The sequence below is a fragment of the Cygnus atratus genome, chromosome 10 (assembly GCF_013377495.2).
Source record: "Cygnus atratus isolate AKBS03 ecotype Queensland, Australia chromosome 10, CAtr_DNAZoo_HiC_assembly, whole genome shotgun sequence".
NCBI classification, from domain to species: domain Eukaryota; kingdom Metazoa; phylum Chordata; class Aves; order Anseriformes; family Anatidae; genus Cygnus; species Cygnus atratus.
The window spans coordinates 16,231,726-16,252,426 of NC_066371.1; the positions used below are offsets into that span (position 1 = coordinate 16,231,726).

General features: G+C 50.2%; 1 protein-coding gene across 3 annotated transcripts in view; it reads right to left on the minus strand.

Moving 5' to 3' along the window:
- The window catches only part of RNF123 (ring finger protein 123), a 50,709-nt gene that overhangs the window by 22,619 nt on the left and 7,389 nt on the right, over nucleotides 1-20,701 (minus strand). For 2 of the 3 annotated variants that reach the window (XM_050712832.1, XM_050712833.1), the window contains exons 8-29: nucleotides 19,901-19,987; nucleotides 19,323-19,390; nucleotides 18,083-18,219; nucleotides 17,270-17,376; nucleotides 16,345-16,449; nucleotides 16,083-16,208; nucleotides 15,347-15,439; nucleotides 15,076-15,149; nucleotides 14,476-14,593; nucleotides 13,919-14,018; nucleotides 13,497-13,558; nucleotides 12,526-12,597; nucleotides 11,729-11,849; nucleotides 10,833-10,934; nucleotides 9,183-9,289; nucleotides 8,451-8,649; nucleotides 7,773-7,918; nucleotides 7,504-7,587; nucleotides 6,589-6,696; nucleotides 3,729-3,906; nucleotides 2,627-2,701; nucleotides 164-251 (exon numbers count right to left, since the gene is read on the minus strand). In XM_050712832.1, coding sequence (XP_050568789.1) covers nucleotides 164-251; nucleotides 2,627-2,701; nucleotides 3,729-3,906; nucleotides 6,589-6,696; nucleotides 7,504-7,587; nucleotides 7,773-7,918; nucleotides 8,451-8,649; nucleotides 9,183-9,289; nucleotides 10,833-10,934; nucleotides 11,729-11,849; nucleotides 12,526-12,597; nucleotides 13,497-13,558; nucleotides 13,919-14,018; nucleotides 14,476-14,593; nucleotides 15,076-15,149; nucleotides 15,347-15,439; nucleotides 16,083-16,208; nucleotides 16,345-16,449; nucleotides 17,270-17,376; nucleotides 18,083-18,219; nucleotides 19,323-19,390; nucleotides 19,901-19,987 — 2,357 coding nt within the window. Of the gene's footprint in view, nucleotides 1-163; nucleotides 252-2,626; nucleotides 2,702-3,728; nucleotides 3,907-6,588; nucleotides 6,697-7,503; nucleotides 7,588-7,772; nucleotides 7,919-8,450; nucleotides 8,650-9,182; nucleotides 9,290-10,832; nucleotides 10,935-11,728; nucleotides 11,850-12,525; nucleotides 12,598-13,496; nucleotides 13,559-13,918; nucleotides 14,019-14,475; nucleotides 14,594-15,075; nucleotides 15,150-15,346; nucleotides 15,440-16,082; nucleotides 16,209-16,344; nucleotides 16,450-17,269; nucleotides 17,385-18,082; nucleotides 18,220-19,322; nucleotides 19,391-19,900; nucleotides 19,988-20,701 lie in introns of all 3 variants that reach the window. The other variant, XM_035558271.2, reaches the window with a different exon arrangement.

Here is a 20,701-nt window from a genome sequence, read left to right on the forward strand (position 1 = left end):
GGACCCACAGAACTGGGACAGAGCAATCCCACTGGTGTAAGAGAGAAGAAAGGCTCCCCAAAGCGACTCCCGCACCCTGCTGCAGCTCCTCTACCCCCGGCCATGCTTGGCAACCCACCTGCTCACCCCAAGCCTTGCAGGAAGCAGGCAGGGCTGCACTTACTGCTCTTCCGGGATCCTCTCTACAGCACGCAGCGAGTGGGGGTAGCAGACATAGCTGGCCAGCGCCTGCATCAGGGAGTCCCGGATGTCTGTGGAGGAATGAGAGCGGGTTAGGACAGGCATCCAAGGACACACAGTGTGCCACAGAGCACTTGAACACCAGAGGCTGGGAGAAACTAGCCCTCTTTTACAACAGACCCTCCCTGGACATGTTCTGGAGAAGAACCAACTTTGCAGACACCAAATTAGTGGGATCAGTTGATGTGGTCAAGGGAAGGGTTGCCAGAGGGACCTAGATAGGCTGGAGAAACGGGCCAGCAGAAACTTCATGAAATTAAAAAAAAAAAAAAAAAAAAAAAAAAAAAAAAAAAGGACAAATGGTGAAACCTGGGCCTTTGCAATGCTACAAGCTGGGATTTAGTGGGTGGGGAACAGCACCGCTGAGAGCAACCCGGGGCTCGAGGCAAGCAGTAACCTGAGCTTGGGCCAGCAATATGCCCTGGCAGCAAAGGAGGCCAACAGTATCCTGTGCTGCATCAATAGGAATGTAGCCAACAGATCAAGGGAAGTGATTATCTCCCTTTAGTTAGCTCTCATTAGATCAGACAGACACTGCATCCTATTTTGAGACCCCCTATACAGGACAGACATAGACTAGAGTGAGTTCAGCAGAGGTCTGCTAAGATGGTCAGGGGCTGGAGCACTTGCCCTGCACGGAATAGCTAAGGGAGCTGGGCTTGTTCGGCACAGAGATGATAAAGCTTTGGGGTTTACAGCAGCCTTCCAGTACCTGCAAGGAGGTTATCAGGAAGATGAGAGGTTATCACTAAGATGCGGTCCGTGACTGTGGTTACAAACTACTAGCGGTATACGGGGTGAGGGTAAGAAAGAATGGGCACAAATTAAAACAAGAGGCTCACACTGGATATGAGGAAAAATGAGGACAGTCCAGCACTGAAATGGGTTGTGCAGAGAGGCTGTGTGTTGTGCAGCCTTCACCCTTTGAGGTTTTCAAGGCCAGAGCGGATAAAGCCCCGAGCAGCCTAGTCTAGCATCATAACTGACCCTGCAGCTAGAGACTTCCCGAGATCGCCTCCAACCTGAATGAATGATACTGTGATTTCTGCCGGACCTACACTTTCAGTCCGAGAAGCATCTGCACCCTCTGTGCAGAGGGAAGCTCAGTCATGAAGTGGGAGTGTCTGAAGGATAAGAGTCAAGTGCCCTGAGTCTGTCTCTTGAGTCCATTGTCTCTTCTGTCTTTAGCCGTAGCAGCTGAGGGTATTCCTAGACTCTTGCCTTCCTGTTAAAGGTTGCAGAGTACTTCTAGATCTACTCCTGTGCAGCCAGCCAGGTAACTTTAAATCATTTTAATCTAGAGCACAAGCTCACCTAGCCAACCTCCACAGATCAAAAGAGCAGCCAAGCATCCTGGTGCTCTGCTGTGGATGTGACAGTCGCCAGCAGATGAGTGGTATGACAAGCAGCACTGTGGTCTGCGACAGAAAAGTATGCCTACAGCCTTAGCCTGGCCTCTCAGAAAGACAATGTGATCTAAAGGATGAAGGGAAAGCAGCTTCTGAAAGAGGAGCAGGGTCACTTCTAAGTCTAGATGACACAGCTGAGAGGAGGACTCGTGTGTCCTCCTGGGGAAGCAGGATAAACACGCCTTCAGAAATGGCTACTGAATTAGGAAGAGTTTAGAGTAGTACGAGCCTAGGCCTGTGTCCCAAAGTGGTTTCCATGCAGCTGGAACTAGACACGTTGGATCATTCGGTCTCCAGGATCCCCACAGATATCTTACAGGGTCATACACTCAGGGACCTTCACAGAGGACATGCTGAGCTGACAAAGGAAAAACACTGCAGTCTCTTTCTCCAGAAGCAGTGGTTTCCCTACAGATTTAACCAAGATGAGCATCAAGCTGAACAGGGAATCTTGGTTTGGCAGTAGACACAGTCCACTCAGCAGGATGCTGGGTTTCTCCAGAAGCCCAAGTCATGCCCCAAACACAGAGAACTAAAGGCAGAAGCACACATGCAGAGATCAGCATTTTAGTACAAATTTGTGTTCCTCACGTTAACAAAAGCTCATAGCGCACTGGGGATGTCCGTTTACAGCCCATCTGTATCTGCATCTGCTTGCCTACTCCTATTCCAGCTCAGGAAAAACAGAGACTCACCATCCTTGTGCCCTGGCAGCTAAGAAGAAATCCCAGACTCAGTGTGCAAGTAGTTGGGACATGAGTCCTGCTCTCAAAGGGGTATCCCAGGTCATGTATCTAACCCTGAAATAAGCAGGACGTGCTGGGTAAGGGCAGAGTCCAGACCCTCTCTGTATGTGGAGGTATAGAGCACTCCATGAGCTCAGCAGATAGATCCCAACGCAAGTCTGCTGAGCCACCAGCAGTGGGACCAGTCAGGGCTGCACCGTATCACCCCAAAGAAGAAGAGAGCAGCTTTACCTGTGCCCACAATCCTCGAGTCAGCAAAGTGCTTGGCCAGGATGGCAGCGAGGCGCATCAGAGTCTCTTCATAGCCTGCAAAGAGGAGGGAGAAGGGGTCACGCAACAGCACAATGGGCAGCCCTGTGGGCCAGCTTTCCCGTGGGCACAGGACAGGCCCTGGGATTCATTCCTGCTGCAGCTATCTTTGCAGTTTTGTTGTATGTCTAGCTATCAAAACAAACAGATGGGATAACATGGGTCTACATCACAGCCTCCCACCTCAGTGTGCAGAGTCTAAAGCAGTTACTCCGAGAAAGATAAAACCATGCAACTTGGATGGCAAGAGAGAGAGGCTTAGCGCAGAATGGGCTAAGCAACACAACTAGCGCCCTGTATCTATGCAGAGAAGCCATGTCCGGCCTGCAGGCCCTGAAGAAATCTGCTACTGCTTAATTATGCTGCTCCCTGAACAGCAGGTACAGCTCTCACTTAATGGATGTGAACACTTTAACTATGTCTTGTTGGCTGGAATGGCAGGTCTTCTTGCCTTTGCAGGCTCTGGAAAGCACAGAACAATTTTGCTAAGAACCACTGGGGTCACATAGCCAGGAAAAGCACAGAACATGCACAGAAGGAATCCACCTAAACAAAGATGGTTGGCACAAATTGGGTGGTCATCTCTATATCCCAGTCCCATGGAGATCTGAAAACAGTCCCAATTTCTGCACTCGTGGCACGTCTCCCCCCACCCAGCAACCAGCAGGCAGCAGCATGTGTTGTCAGGGCAATGACATCCTCCAGCATCCCAACCCATTCTTGACGGCTCCTTGGAAATGAAATCCATAGCTGCCAGTGATTTTCACTACAGCCAACACCATGACAGCTTTGGGCAAAGCATGGGTTCCCTGCCTTAAGCTCAGTACAGGCCGTAGCTCAGCAGTAGATACCTACTCAAGGAACAGCACTCGGGACTTGTTCCACATCGTATAGACAATATAAAGTGAAGGACATCACAACCAGCAAAGCCCACAGATCGGATGCCCTTGTATTTCATCACAAGGATGTGGCTTTATTTAGATTTTATCAGGCCAAAATTAGCAAGGACTCTCTACCCCCTTACCTGGGAGCTCCTCCATGCTATTGACAGGGCTGAAGTAGTTCTTGAGTGCACTGTAGCTGTTCATAGCCACGCTGAGGTAGAACTCTGGCATGAAAGCAAAAAGCGAGCCTGTCCTGTCGCCATGCTCGATGGTGCGGATGCACACTCGCAGCAGCCAATAGATATCCTGCATCTTCTCCTGACCGGGAGAACACAGCAATCCCCAGTCAGTTCTGAGCAGCTTCTCTTTGGAAAAACACAACAGTCAGCACAATGCTCAGGCCTTACAAACATCTCCGTGTCTGAGGTGCTCCTCAGATGGCTGCTCTAAGTTCATTAACCAGATCTGTGTTGTTGGATCTTCTCATAGAGCCACAGAAGTGTCAGAGGAAGGAACAACCAGGGATCCCTACACCAACCTCAAACTCAGAGCACTGTTAGCACTAGTATGAGATCAGATCAGCAGTGGCTTTGTCTCACTGAGCATTGCAACCCTCCAGGAACTGCTCATTGGCGGGGCCTATCTGACCACACAGGCCTGATGGCAAAAAAAGGCACACTGATTTTAATTCCACGTACAGTGGCTGAAGGAAGGCAGGCACTAGCATTCCCAGCATAAATCTGCTGGAACAAAAGCTCATCTTTTGTAGGAACTAACAAATGGGAACTGGCAGAAAGCTCACACCAGCTCAGATCCCTGCAATAGGCAGCCACTGCCTTTTAGATTCTGCGCCAGCCATTCAACCAGCTTTACCATCCTGAGGAATACTGGCTTCTTGCTTCTCTAGCAAAGCTCTGGGGGTCCTAGATCAAACCCAGGAAATTTAAGGGCATCTACGTAACTTTAAGCTATAAAAATCAGTACTAACAAAGACATAGGAAGAGGAAATGCTACTTCGTATCCTGTACTGCCGAGAAATACCATAAGCAATAGCGATTTGCATATAAACAGAGAGAAGAGAGTTACACTTCTAATTAAAAAAAAAATAATCAGAAGATAAGTGATTTCATTTGCTTAGGGGCTTTTCTAAAGTATGCCACTACCATCTTTGGGAGACTTACATGGGTTTCTTCTGTAAATTACACTGAACTAGTATAAATCAATTAAATTGAATAAAAGACATCTTTATCTCAACACTGACACACACCTCAGCTCAACTGTTGCTTTCAGGATAAAGAACAATCGTGCAGACAACATTAAGGTAAAGAAAGCTGCATTTGATTTTATAAAGACTTGATAACCTAAAAACATCATCTTAGGTATTGCCAAGATAGAAGAATGCCTACGCCAAGAGGAGAGAGATACAATCACCCACAGTGTGACAGATAAATAGTGTCATAATAAAATAAGATGGTACTGTCTACTTTAAGAATGTTTTGGTCTCCCTTTTAGCTAACCTTGCGCCCCTCAGCTCAGAATAAACTAGTAACTAATTCCCCAAAGGAGCAGCCTCTCCCATGCTCGACACCTCAGCACAGAGCAGGACTTCACCTCTAGACGGAGAGCAGAATCAGTCTCTTTCTGTTCAAGAGCACCACTCACACGGATATGTCCCTCCGCAGCAGGCAGGTCCTGTGGAGGCTGGAGCCCTCTGGGGGCACGTCTCCACTGGGAAACGCCTGTGCCAGCTGTGAGGGGCAGCCCTCGAGGTACAGGCAGTACGGACAGGCTCCTCCACGCAGCCACACTCCTCTCCGGAGCAAGCTCATTCGGCTCCTGGCGCACATTTCACAACCCAACTAGTGACCTGCCTTCCCTGCAGACCAAGCAGGTCAAGGCAGAAGCACGAGCAGATGCTGCTGGTAAATCCAGAAGAGTGACAAACCCGCACTCCCGGTGGGAGGCAGGTACCCACGTTTAATAAGACAATAGACCATCTAGAGACACGAACAATCATGGTGGTGAGTGATATGCACACCAGTAACGCCCCCCAGCGTCTCAAGAGGAGTCCAGGAAGAAAGGTGTATTTTCTGGCAATCGTGGTCTATGCTAATGCAGCTGGAGAGCTCCTGCAGTGCCGCACTGTGTTGTGTGATCCTGCTCTGGGAGTGAAGGAGAGGACAAGTAAAGAGCTTGAGTCAGATCAGCCACTGCAGCTCTACCAGACATGTTCATAGGAGCCACTGTTCTTTCACTCCGTTTACATCCTGGGACACATGCTGCTACTACATATTGAGAGAAATGTGTCCTCTTCCCCAGCACGAAAAAACAACCAAAAAACGTACAAACACAGATGGGGCAAGGCAATGTGCAAGGGAAGACAGGAAGAGGAGGTCTGCAGAGTGTAAGAGCACAAACTGCTCATGAGAAAACAGACCAGAGACTACACCAGAAGATGGTGAATGCAAGGAAGAAAGAACAACCTGTGCAAACAGTCACTGGGTTACTAAATGTACAAAGCACTCTCTCCCCATAGGAACCAAGTGAAGAAGGGGAGAACACCTGAGCAGAAAAACCTAACACTTGGATCCTGCAGATTGCAGGAAGAGCCTTAGTGAGAACTCCCTGTGATGCACAGCACAGCTCAGGGAAATGCTTCACAGTAGCCTCTGTCCTCTAGGCACTCCCCAGGAGCTGGACGGGGCATTTGACCTGAACCCTTCCGTCTGCAACAGAGACCTGAATTCCTGAGGGAAAGCCTACAGCACCACCCAAAGCTCAGAACAGATCGGGACGTGTCCTAACAAACACTTAGGGACCAAAGCTGGGACAGGAGGGGGTCCAGGCCTCGGAAGGAGGCTCTTCATGCACATGAAGGCAGAAACAAGCCCCACAGATCAGCATTGCTCCAGCACTGACAAAAACATCACATGTGACACCACGGATAGAGAGACACGCTCTCGGTATCTTCTGAGCTGCTCACGTTACACTCCTGCCCACCTTTGAATAGATGGTGACATTTATCCAAGCAAGGCGACGACTTAGGTGATTGAGTTTCTCAGAGAAGACCTTTTGGCTCTTCAGCAGCTCCTCATGGATGTCTCTCCTCTGAAAAAAGAGTACAGAAATGCAAGGGCAGATATCACTTCCACTTATCCTTTTTCAGAGCTGGACAAACAACACAAAAGCAAGTAACACCTTGGGGCTAGCTAGGGAGTATTAACAGGAAAGGAAGGGGTCAGCAGCCTTTCTGCAGAGGGAGTGGGAATCAGTGCTATAAAAAGCACTTACTGGCCTCAGTTGCAGCCCACAAGGCCTGATGCAGACACTGCTCCGGTGCGGAGAGTGGCTTTAGGGTCAACTGCTGTCAGAGACACTTTTTTAACGCATCATCAGATACATTCAGTCTCTGACAGCTGGAACAGGACATAAGTGTCCCAAGTCCAGCACAGCAGGGTATTTCCTACTTTTTTTTTTTTTTCTGAACCTTTCATTGTGCTTGTGAATGACAGATGTAAGGAATAGCCCCAGCAGCCCAAGCAAAAGTGGTGTGGCTGGAGGTTGGAGAGTCTCCTCTGAACAGGAAACCTTTCCAAACCACAAATCACAATCCTGGGGTACCCCCACATTCCCACCCCAGGAGACTGGCTCCAAGCTGCCTGCAGCACACAGAGGTTTGCAAGTTGCCGCAGACTGTCTGGGAGAAGCCGAAGCAATTACTTCAGTGCCTCTGTTCCTTGAGGCAGTGGTACAATGGGTTGGCACAGCATGAAATGTGGTTGCCAGCTCCAGGCATGGGTTACTACCCCTACAAGACATTGCTCCAAGGCTGCAAATCAGGCACCGTGCTTCATGCTTTTTGCCAGGTACTGAGGAGCTACCGGAGAATGAAGCTAGGAGTCCAGAGACACTTACCCTCTTTGGGCAGCGGCTGATTTTTTCCTCTGTGTCTTTCAGTGCCATGGCATACTCATTCACATCATCTGACACACCAACCATCTGAAAAACAAGCAGATTCCAACAATAAATGAGGGTGTTTTTTCCCCTAGATACACAAGCATGCAATCAGATCCCCCGTGGTGGTTGGGAGGACACACAGTCACTAAGCATGCAGAAAACAGAGAGTCAGTGTAGAAACAATGGAGGTTGGGAGAATGGATGCCTGCAATGCATGTGTCACTTACCTTCCCAAGCTGCTGGTGGACGCTGAGGTTGTACATCATCACTATTCCATCCAGGATTTCCAGGAGGGAGTTCTCTGTGATGGGCTGGTCTGGCTCCTCTGGGGGTCTCCCCAGTAAGAGACCCTCATTTCCATGGCTGCCTTCAACTGCAATCCGCCCCCAGGACAGGAGAGAAGTTCTCAGCAAGGCATTTTGGCACCTCAGCTTCTGCCTGCACCTCTCCCAAGTCAGTGGCCAAAGCTCTGCTGTTCATCTAAAACACATTCTTCCTTCCCATCCCGTGTGATTCACTAGTCGCACAAACACACCGTCCCCATCTCACTGCCTGCATCGGGCTGACCTGGCAGACCTGCTCACAGACCCAGGCTGTGCTTCAGGGACCTGCCTGGTCCCACCCCAAAAACAACCGTGCTGCCTCCGCACTACATCCCTGCAAAGTCTCGCTGCGCTTGCAGGAGCCAAGGCAGCATCTCTTTGCACAGAGTGACACCATCAACGGTGTCACGTGCAGGACAGCCAAGTAGCTGACTGCGGACTTGTGGGTCTCAGCATGCGCTGGAAACGGGAAGGAGCAATGCTGGAAGTAATTAGATTGCTTTATTCTTGAGAGTACTGGGAGCTGAAGATGCCCTTCTCCCAGGGACCAGCTGGGCCATGCTACCATGCAGCAATACTCACTGTCCTCCTCTGTACGCTGCTCCACACTCAGCGTGCGCACTTTGACCTTCTCAAGGGTGCCCAGCGGCCGCCGCGGGTTCATCAGGCTGACAGCCGCGGTGCTGAGGAAACGGTTGGCGCGGCCCAGGGTGGGCGAGCTGAGCCAGCCAGGTCTGGCAAGAGCTCCACCGATGGCCAAGGCGGCAGAGGGACGCTGAGACTGAGAAGAAATTAAGGGAGGAACAGTTCCGGCTGTTAGGCTGCTGACTACCCCCTTGTCCCTGCAAGGATTTCGGTACAGATGGATAGGGGCTACTGGAAAGGGAGGAGGTACTTTCCCCACCGTGTCTGGGCCAGCAGTGGTCAGTTAGCAAACGTGTGTTCCTTCCTAAGGGTGCGTGCCAGGCACGATCAGCAGATCTGCACAGCAAGAAGCTGTGTCTACAGTTGCCTTGCACCCCTTCAAATGCAAGCGTCAAGAGCTGCCATTGAAGAGAGGGGGCACATTTGGGTCTGTGAGGAGTTAGAATGTGGAGAAGAGAAAATTTTGCTGCTCAGACTTGGTGCATCCAGGACCTTGCTGATCTACGACAGCTCCCGTGCATGCTTAGCTGTTTACCTGATTGCTCACGGGCTGCTTACAGTCCCAGCCCAGACACTGCTTCTCTCTAAAGCAAAGCTCTAATAGCTAGAGACTAAGCTTGCTGCCCCAGCTCCAGGGGCCCCACTGATGAATCGCAGTACATGGCTCACCTGTGCTGCTGATGTTGCCGATTCCTCATCTTCATCAAGATCATCCATAGTCACTGACTGCAGTTCTGCAGGGTCAATCAAGACATTGGCTTTTGCAGCCAGGTCATCTGCACAAAGCACACCAGAGCAGCTGTGAATGCGCGAGTTACCTGTCACAGCCCTAGGCTCATCTTCTTTCTTGCTTCTCAGCAGCAGAGAAGCAGCCAGTGAAGCTGGACGCTGCATCAGAACAGGCTCACCGTTCCCTTTATGTGGAATAGATCTGCCCTTGCTAACAGAACGAAGACCAAGCAGCTCACCTAGAATGCGTTTCTGTTCCTGTTCCTACCAGCAGCAAACAGAATAACTGAGGAACCAGGAGACAACTGCTGAGGACAAACTGGAGTAGCATAGGGAGGGAAACTCAGGGCCTGAGACCATTTGATAAGCCTCCAACTCTTCAACACTGCCCCATTTTATGTCCCCAGTTCACTAGGACTGCAGGTCCCCTATAGCCCAGAGGAAGGCTGCCCTGATGGAGAGGGACTCTTTATCACGGAGTGTATTGACAGGACAAGGAGTAATGGCTTTAAACTAAAAGGGTAGGTTTAGATTAGACATAGGGAAGAAATTCTTCACTCTGAGGGTGGTGAGGCACTGGAACAGGCTGCCCAGAGAACTTGTGGATGCTCCATCCCTTGCAGTGCGCAAGGCCAGGCTGGATGGGGCTTTGGACAGCCTGGTCTAGTGGGAGGTGTCCCTGCCCATGGCTGAAGGGTTGCAATTAGATGATCTTTAAGGTCCCTTTCAACCCAAACCATTCTCTGATTCTATGATAGCTATGCTGTACAAAGCCTGAACACTGTGTCTTCTAGTCCACAGCCATGGGTTTAAAGCTGTCCAGGAAGGACACGGGGCTGCTACGTGTTGGAGTGTTACAGCGAGGAAAATGCAGACATTTTCACACCCAGCAGAGCCACGCCAATGGTCAGCGCTTTGACAGCTCCCAGCCCTTGGCTGTGGTGCAGCAAGAGCACTACCCCAGCAGGTGTTCCCAGACTATCCCCCTTTCCTCCACCAGCCAAAGGCTGAAGCAAGATCCCCGAAGGACTGCTCAACTTGGACGCCCAGTCTTACCGCTGCAGGCCTCACATGCCACTACAGCTGCAGCAAGGGGGGCTGGAGCTGCTGACGTGCCAGGGCAAACTGTAGAGCTAACCCTGTTCTACAGGCAGCCTCCTTGGCTTTGCTCCTGGGCTTGCTGGGCAGGCTGGGGGTGCTCTGACACAGAGAGTGATACTGTGCTCAGCTCCTCTCCCTTATGCCCACCACACACCGTAAGTCTGGGGAAAGGAATAAAAGCTCAGCAAGAGAAAATCAGGATATTAGATTAGAAAAAAGTTTCCAACTGAACATTCAGGCTAAGGCACGCACTTAGGAAAAGATGACAAATTAGTGCCCCAATCAGGGATGTAACGCTGTCAAGTAAAAGGATGCTCCACACCAGACAGATGCTGTCTTCTCTAGAGTAACTTGCATCTCATTAAAGCTCAGATCTTCTCTCCTTCCATCTAATCACAATTCATTATCCACAGCTCCCTCCCTGGGATGTCTCTTGGGTGAACTTCAGCCAGGACCTGGGGTGCAGGTACTGGAAGTGAGAGCACTTACCTTTCAGAGTCTTCTTGAGATGAGACAGGAGACCTCCAAGTCGCTGAAGGTCAAAATAATCCACCTTCCCGTTATAGAAAAGCTGGGGAGGGACATACGCCTCTAAAGCAGAGAAGGAGATTTGTTTGTCCCATCAGTCCCATGCACAGGACCCACCCACACACCAGCACAAACAGCCCTAAGACAGACCCCATGGCCCAGCCTGAAGCCACGCTGAGTGGCAACTTGTGTTCTTATAACAACACAAGCCACTGAGGCAGAGGCAACTTCCACCATGAAGTAAGCACGAGATTTGCACAGAAACAAGAGCAAGTGATGGTCATTGACAACAAGGCTCCCAGCCACAGGCACTGGGGAAAATTGGATCCTTGGAAAACTCGGCAGCTTTCCACCTGGCTACTCCAGCTCAGACACTGAGTCCCACAGGGTACTGTAAGGCACCTATTGAAAGGATAAGCCAAAAGCAAGAAAAGGGACAGGCACAGCTGGGTTCAAGAGTGGAAAAGCAACTGGCATTGACTTGATTTCCCCATAATCCCACAGTCTCAGAACCAAGAAAATACACAAATATCTTTCCCTCTACTTGAACTATTGGACCACTGAGCTACCCTCCTACAGACCCATAATCAATACTGGATTCTGCTCCAGAGCATATAGGATGAACTAGCAAATATAGGTGATATTCTGCAATTCTCAAAGGAATTATCCAGAATTGGTCAAGGTATTATGTGGAATAGATCTGCATATAGGAGTTTCCAAGAATGACTAGGAAATACAGGCACAGGGTGATAGAAGGCACCAGTACCCATGAGAAACACAAAACTTTCAGCATCCTGGAGAGGCAAACCCTGGCCCAAACACAGAAGCATCCTCAAAGCTTCTCCACCAGACCTTACCATCACTGCTCAGTGCAGCAGGGGTCTTTGCCTTGTGGCCATCCCAGAAGAAACGCAGGGCAGCAATAAGCCGGTGCAGGAAGCACACCATGTACTCTGGCGGGCACAGCACAGTCAAGTTCTAGGACAACAATGAGAGTTCAGCCATTAGGGCTGGTGTGAAAGTGCATCTTAGTCCCAGTGGCCACATGGGACAGGCAGAAGAAACCTGTTCTCAGCCTTGCTCACGTGCACCAGTTTGCAAAGAGGACCTCTAGTTTCCAGCACTGGGATGGAGCCCAGCACTGATGGCAGGCAGCAGCTTCCACCTCTAAAGTCCTTGGCCCCAAAACAAGCTGGTCTGATAGAGGAGGATGTATACCACGTGCTCCACCACTAAAGGCGGGCTGCTCTTCAACACAGAGAGGCAGATGAAGAAAGGGTTGATTCCAAAGCTGCAGGCCGACAGCCTGACCCAGAGCTGGAAGGCCAGTCCTCATCCAGGCAGGGAAGAGGATGCTGAAGCCAGCAGGCCAACTGTGGCAGAGCACACCACAGCTGCACTTGAGAGATTTTATATTCGACTCACACCCAAGGCTGCTGCCAAGGATCTCCTTCTGCCTGAATCACTACACAGGACTTGGTTAAGCTCCCTGGTTTCTAGCCTCAGATTTTCTCCCTCCTCCCCACACACTGCCGTATCTAGATCTCAATTGCTCGTCTGCTGGAAGCAGCCCAGCCAACAGGGTAAGAGCTCCCACCCTGGAGCTACCAGCTCTCAGAGTGAGGCTTGCAGTGAGGCTGGTCCTCCAACTTACCCCTCTGTTGCTAGCATTTTCCTGAAGAAACTTGCGGAATTTGTTTAGGAAGATGTATCTGGAGGCTTCCCCCTGGCAGGAGGAAAAGTAGATGGTGAACTCACATGGAAAGGCATTAATTGTCCACCTCTGCAATATGTTTGCCCCAAGTCATGCTTGCCCAGGGGTGCATTCATGCTTTAGGCACTTAAAGCAGGGGGGCACCATATTTTTTTCCCTATTAATTAGGCAGACCCCCAATGTAACCCTACATCAACATGCATCCAGAAACCCCACAAAAAGGTCTGGGCCTAGAGTGATGCCTGAGTACTGATGGGGCCTGAAGGTACTGAGAACAGAGCAGCTCCCAGTATCTGCCTGGGAGCTACACTCCGTAGCAGAAAGCAACTGACCCAGTCTCCACCAACGCTGGAGCACCCACGAGTATCTCACAGGCCGCTGCTACGCAGTGCTGAGTTTTCTGAGGCCTGTACTGGGATGCACTGATCACAGCCAACAGATACTCAGCTTTACCCAGATGAGCACTCTCCACCTGCTCCCTAGAGGCACGCACTCACATAGCTGATGTTTCATTTCTCTCTGGAATTAATATTAATTGTCAGAGTAGAATGAACTGCAGTCAGATTGTGACTGCTTAGTTCAAGAGAGACCCAAGGCTGGCCTAGATGCAGCTCATATAACCAGTTAACACTGGCATAGCATCTGATACCCCTTTAAACAGAGTCCAAAGTCTCAGTTTATGCAATTCAGCCTGCCTTAATGGATCAGTTAGAGAATTACTTCTGAGGACCGAAGGTCTCAACGGATGCACTTCTGTACAGACATTGTGATGTGTTAGCCACCACACAACTCCCAGAACTGGTTCTGGTCCCAGAACTGGCACTGAAACTCTAACAGACAGTGCAAAAATCTGTACCTTACAAGTCCTGGGATGTGGAGATACTGTAGCAAAAGATCCACAGAGTGCTTACCCCTCCTCTGTCTTTGTTGTTCAGCAGCAACTTCAGAATCTGAACCTGGAGACCTTCCACCACTAGAACAGGGACACAACAGTCTGCTGTCAGACAACAAAAACTGGAGAACTACCGCCCACCCATATTAACCCCAACTGCAGTACCCTGTCACCAGGAGAAAGGCCACCTCCCCAGCACAGGCCGCCCAGCAGGAACCAGCGTCAGCAGAATGTTAGTCCCATCACTGTGAGAATTTTCTCCTTCTCCACCTAGCAATAAATCCATCCCCATCTGATGGGGATGCCCCTAAAGGGGACAGCCACTAAAGGGGAGTTCTGGCTTGCTCACGTCCCCTGGTGGGATGCTGCAGCTCGTGGATTGGTCCCTCTGGCTGCACACAAGGTATGGGGTCTTGGCAGTTTCCATCTTTCCTCACAAACCTTCGATGCGTTTCTTGAGCCGCTGGCAGCCTCTTTCATATGCTCGCCGCCTCAGCCTTTCCTCAGCACTCTCCTCCTTCACCTCCTTACTCTCCTTGCCCTGGTTGGGGGACAGACCCTGATTAAGAAGAGAGCACTGCACGAGGAAAAGTGTCTTGTCAAAGGAGGAACAGAAGCTCACTGAGACAATGTACAAGTGTGTTACAGGACCTGGCACCATGCCTAAACAGGCCTCCCCGGCCTTGTAATTAATAACGTCAGGAGATCTTATGAGGACACACAAGACAATCCACAGTTCCTTAGACTCTGTGAGGTTCCCTTCCAAATCTGTTGCCACAGAAAACCGTTCCCTTCCCTGTCCCAAGCAACGTACCCTAAACATCCCTGATAAGGGAATAATAAAGATGATAAGGCAATGTAGAGGCTACAACTCTCACACAGCTCTGAAGGGTCTGCCAATGTTAACACAGTTGGAAACACGGGGCCAGCAAATGATGGGTACAGCGGGCCACCAAATTCCTTTCAGTCTCCTTAGAGAAAGATGTGCCCTTACTCACCTCCTTGGTGAAGCGGTTTGGCCACCACGTGGTGGGAATGAGCTCTTGCAAACCAGCCTCCTCCACGCGAAGCGGGCTCTTGATGTAGAAGAACACAACCGAACGGAGCACATCAAAGCTGCAGCAACGTTAAAGCAAGCACAGCAGCTACATCAGAGAAGGGGCAGGGCGTGTTCCCTGAGCCGTAGTTAGAGACCCCTCTCCAACAACCACTCAAAGCTCTGCAAAATCCAGAGCCCCCTTCTCCTGGGAGAAGCCCCATGCAGTTATCACAGCGGCTGCCCAAATGCTACAACGGCAGCTGGACTGCTCAGAAGTTTGTTTTGCTCTAGGGACACCAGAGAGGTTGGTCAAATAGAAATTAAGTCCTTTGTGTTAGTGATGTGGATGTGACCTTCCCTCGTGGCACTGTTTCCCCCTCCTCAAAGCAGAACTTTGCAGAAAATGGTGTCAGGCAGACAAAGAAGACCTGAGCAGTTAGAAATGAACTCCCAAAGATGGGGTGGCTTCTGCCTCCCAGGACCTGCAGATCCTTGCAGTCTCTTTGGCTGTGTTATCGAGGGCAGGGGGGATGAAGGCTAGAGGAGGCACAAAGGATACAGAACATTGCTGAGTAGATATTTTCTGGATTTCTCATGCTTCAAGACTGCAATGGTGAGACGGAGGTAGTGAATCTACGGAAACAGAAGAAGCGAAACTGACTCCATCTACAGAAGAGGACACAACTCTCGTAAGAGGTACAATGGGACAGAATTGTCATCTCTAAATCAAACAACTGCAGATTATCCAAAACATCAGGTACCCCTGGACAAGGGGACATAATAGAAGCTGGCTAGTCACAAATTCCTGGGGATCGAGAAGTACAACTTACTTGCAAACCCAGGTCTGGGATGATGGGAGAAAACCTGTAAGCCCGCAGCAGTGACATCAGTAGCTGCTTGAGGCACTCATGCACTTCATACTCCTGAGAAAATAACAAACACTTAGAACAGCAACAGCACGGTGTCAGGAACAGCGATAGGTCTCAGAGTGTGGCTTTGGAAGGATGCAGCATTCACTTCTGCACTGAAAACAGAGGTGCTCGGAACCCACAGTGTCTGTTCACCTGACTCAGCTGGGGAGTCTGAGCAGTGGCTGGTGCCATCCCTTTGCTACAGGGAAAGAAGCAGCTGCACTAGTAAAGCCAACCCAGTAGACGTCTACAACAAGCCAAAGTCCCAGGTCCCATTTGGCTGGGGTAAGTCACCCATGTCCATGTCCCCCAAACCTACCCAACACACGGTGTTGGCAGAACCAACCCCGAAAGGAAAGACAAGTTACTCTTGTGTAAATGTGATGATGGAGGAGCTGTTCTTTTGAGCCCAACCGACAGCCAGCCCACAGGATAAGAGCTGTCTCTTCTACAAACTCAGCAGCCCCGCTGGGGCACTTGGCTTCATTTGGTGAGCCAGATAACCTCAGGGAAACGATGGTCTACTGCAAAAACAGGAATCTGATCACCAGTAAGGGAAAGGAGTTGATCACCACCAGTATTTTGGGATGAAGTTTCCTATGCTCAGCACCTCCAGTGGCCTCCCTGGGGATGAACCAGTGCCCTAGCAACTCACCTCCATGAGAAGCCACATGAGATCCAGCAGCTGCTGAATAAGGGGATGGGCCTCCACTGCCCCTCCTCGCTCCAGGATGCTCAACAGGAAGGTCATGAGCACATCTTCCACCAGGTACACCTTGCACTGCAGACAGACAGGCAGGTCAACAGTCCTCCAGGGCAGAGTCATTTCCCAGCAAAGGCCAAGGCCCAATTCACCTCCCCTTGCAAGCACAAAACCAGGTACCTACAGAAACTTGCATTGAGCAGTCAAAACTCACCATGAGAGGGGAGAAATAATTGAAGATGTGGGCTAATGTGATCAACACTGTGGGTTCTCCCTGCAATTGCCACATGGATGTGTCCTTCTCCACCAGCTTCCCCTCCTGCAATGCCAAACCCAGAAAAACACACAGCTTGGAGCTAGCCCAGTCCACCCTGCACTAACGACTGAATGAACTGGGGGCCTGGAGTAGCCATTGTTTGCTACCCCACGCCTCATTGGGCTAGAAAGCTTGAATGTGGCAAATGAGGGTGGCAAGATATCCAGGACCATGCCTCTGGAGAGGTGTAGTTCAGATCAGACATCATTTATTATCAGTAACGTGCATGCAGCCTGACAATCTGTTTTTCCAGAACATGGTTTGAGTGCGTGTGACTACTTGTAAATGGGAATCCCTGCAGGAGACCTCAACTAGTAAGCCAGGCCTCCAAGCATGCTGAGATCAGAGCAGAGGGCATTCCCTGTCCTTTGTGCAGAAACAGATCATCTCTCACCCTAGAGGAAAAAAATGTTTTCTAGTGAACACTGGTATAGCCAAAACAGTTCTCAAGGCAGACCTGCCTTGAGAACTTGACTGCATCATGGCACCAGGACATCAGGAAAACGTTTGGGATATGAACAAGTTTCTTTCAAGGCTGCAATATCCCATGCATCAGTTCTGACCCCAACAAACATCACCCCTTGGAAGAAAACTTCTTAGGACTGAGAACAAAGCCCAGTATGATTTAACTTTAGCCTCAGGGTGGAACTATTAGCAATCCCATTTTGCAAGTCCAGAGATGTGCATGCCCCACACAAAAGCAAGCAGGTGTTTAGACTCATAGGTGTGTGGAAACATCTGAGCTACCAGCAGGTACAACGAAGTGGAGAATCATGTTTCCTGGCATGATGCCCCACAGACCTGCTCAGGAACCTCAGCCTACCGTCACATCGATCCCGATATGGATCACGTTCTTCAGGTAGCCTAAAAGCCTGCGAGCCTTCACGAGGTCTGAGACAGGAGGGTCTTGCAAGGGGTGGTAGCCTTCCACTGGATACGTAGGCAAGTGTTAAGGTGCAATCTGATCCTTTCAGGACTTCTTCTGTTTGTGCAAAGAAAATAGTCTCTCTATTTTACTTTATATCCATGCATGCCTAAGTCACAGTTCAAATCAAATAAATAGATGATAAGCCACAAGATCTTTTCCCCACTTTGCCCATACTGCAACCACCAAGGATTTCCCTAAATGCTCTGTCCTCATCAGAAAGACCACCAGGAGCCTCCATGACAGCTGTCAACAAGCACATCCAGGACTGCTCTGACAAGGGCTGCAGGTCTCAGCTTCTGCGCAGAGACAGCAGGCAGTGCTCCTACCATGTCAGAGGTCCTGCATACCTGAGAGGTGGAACAGACCTGAAGCCAACAAGCTCAGAAGCACAAATGCACGAGGGTTTCCAGACCTGGAGAGTGAGACCTTTGCAGGAGCTGAGTGCCTGGGATCTGGCATCATGCAGCTGCAGTGTAAGCTACTGAGTGAGAGCTCAAAGCAAACCTCATTTCAGCAATTGCTGGCACCTGAAAAGGTGACTGCGTGCCTTGCAGTTGTGCACCAACTGAGAGATGGCTGCTTCTCTCCTTGATTCTGCTCTGAGCAAAAGCGCCAAGAAAAAGTGAACTGCACTCAGGTATGTATAGTCTATAGCCTCAAAGGATGGTCTCAGGACAGGTTCTTCTCCCTTTAGACCTCTTCCCACACCCAAAGGATATCGAAGTGGACGGCTCCCAAAGTTAAAAGCAACAGACTCTTTGAATGAGAGACTGATAGCAGGGAAGTATGCCATTCCAGCACCTCTTGTGATGTTATCAAAAGCAGTTCCCAGAGATATGCCATTCCTTAAAGAAGAAAAAACAACAAAACTTGAGTCACAGTAGGAGGTTTTTGTGGTCAGCTGGACAATCCAGGTATCTGCATTCCCCTCCCAGAGCCCTGCCAACATGGACACATCAGTCATTCATGGCTCCTCGCTTGGCAGACATGCAAACCCCACAGTTTTGCTGAGCAAGTGCCCTGGGGAGCACAGCAGAATTCCCATTTTCATATAACAGCATGGGAAGGCGTTGGAGTCTGCACAGTATGAAAAGCCCCACTCAGCACCAAGGGCAACCAAAATCCTTACTAGATATCTGACCGGCAGGGCATATTAAAGGCAGGTGACATTTTTGGCCTCATCCATTTGATGTTGGTGGAAAGAAAAGGAGAATGGTCTCAATCTACTATTCCCAAAAGATGGCAGAAGCATCTGACAATTTTTATTTCCAGCTGACTTGCTGCAGGCTGTAGTTTAGGGCCAGGGAACAATTCTTCATAGAATCACAGAATAGTTTGGGTTGGAAGGGACCTTAAAGATCATCTAATTCCAACCCCTTCCACTAGAGCATAGGGACAGCTTCCACTAGACCAGTCTGCTCAAAGCCCAATCCAACCTGGCCTTGAACACTTCCAGGGATGGGGCATCCACAACTTCTCTGGGCAGCCTGTGCCAGGGCTTCACCACCCTCAGATTCTTACTCCAGTTGGCCACTGCTCATTGTCTGTTGGAGATGGAAGCTGGAGATCTATCAGCCTTTTCACACCTCCCTGTGAGTCTAGGGCAGGCAAGGTCTACACTGGCCACAAAAGCAGTCAGTGGGGCTCAGCCAACTGTGGTATTAAGCATCACAACACGTGCCTTCGCTTCCAAAATCCTAGCAAACTTTATACAAACTTAGGAGCTGCTTGGGCACCTTCTTGCCAGCTGCTCCCACCTGAACTTTGGAGACTCAAAAGTCCATTTAGATGGCTTCTGAACACAAAGCAGAGAAGCAGAGGCTGGAGCTACTGAGGAACTTAAAGGAGAGAGGGTAGAAAGAGGGCTCAGCAACCTGCTGAGCAGTGCCAAAGCATGTATATGACACACAGCCACCCGCAAAACAAGGAACGGGACAAAGATGCTTACAAGCAGAAAGCAATGGTGCCCTCATCAAGGTCTATCAGACAGCTGACGATGTCTCCTGCCGCCCAAGACTGCAGTAGAAGGAGAGGAAAAATGTTAGACATATATTCAGGGCATTCCCACACCAGAAGAAAGACTTTAACCCAACCAATCCCTTGTGATTCAGGGTTGCAGGAGAGACAGCTCCTTCTGACAGCAGCTCACGTGGCATTTTCAGACACTTCTGGAAGCTGCTCATAAGCCTCTGGCTGGGATCTTTTTTCCCCCTCCAGCACTAGGGATGTGCATGGGATCAGACTTATGCCAACACTGCTATCCTCTCATGGGCTACAAAGAACCAGAGCCTTCCAGACACACCAGCATCACTATGCTGGGAATCCAGTCTGCTAGGGTTGCTAAAAGAAAGCACCTATGTGGCACGCCCAGCACCTCTCAAGTACAAATCAGTGCTGGCACACAGCCTCCCCAAGAGCACAATGAAGCAGGGAGCACAGCCCAAGGGCATTTCACAGAGCCCATAAGAATCCAGGGAGCAGAAGGAGATGTCTGCTTCTCTGCCTTCCTGGGAGGCCAGTACTCACCTTGCCATAGTTGGTAGTGGTCACGTTCCATTTGCGCACCCTGTTGCCATCATATGCATATGAATCTGGTGTATCTCCAACTCCTTCCTGCACCAAAGTATAAAAGAGATTCAGACTAGACCAAGCAGAGAGGATCCCCTTCCTTGCAAGAGCAGCTTCAAGGGGGAGACTGGTAGACAGGGAGAGCAACTGACAGCACACATGCTCTGCCTGGGCAGAGTGAATCCAATGACCTGTGTGATCTTTGGTTCCGAAATATATAATACATGACTTTGGGGTCAGAAGAAGGGTACTGCTACATGACACTGCCAAAACAGCCCCTCAGTATGCCTGTCCCCTCCCCTCTCATGCAGCGTGGATTGGCAGGTTAGTGAAACTCCACAGCTGACACACCTTCCCAGCATCAAACATCCCACCCAGCGCCTGACAAGAGCCGGCCTGGGCCTGCCTCCCCTAGGCAAAAAAGACCTGTAGGATTGGCTGCTGCGGGTCTTCCCGAGAGACAGCAGCCAGCACTGCAGAGCCACGCACGCTCTGGAGAACCTGCCAGCTGAACAGCAACACATCCACGCAGAGGCAACACACCCAGTGCACGAGCCTTTCACTCTACACACCACTCAGGGAACAGAGACCAGAAGGAGAGTTGAGTAAAGATCTGTTAGTTAACCGCAGATTTGGCATTTCTAGTGTGTGTGGTGGGCATAAAAAGCCAGCAGGGCAGGAGCACAGCACCAGTGCAATGCTCCATGCCGACCTAAAATGTAGTGGAGTAACAGAGCAGATAGGTGCAGCAGTTACAGT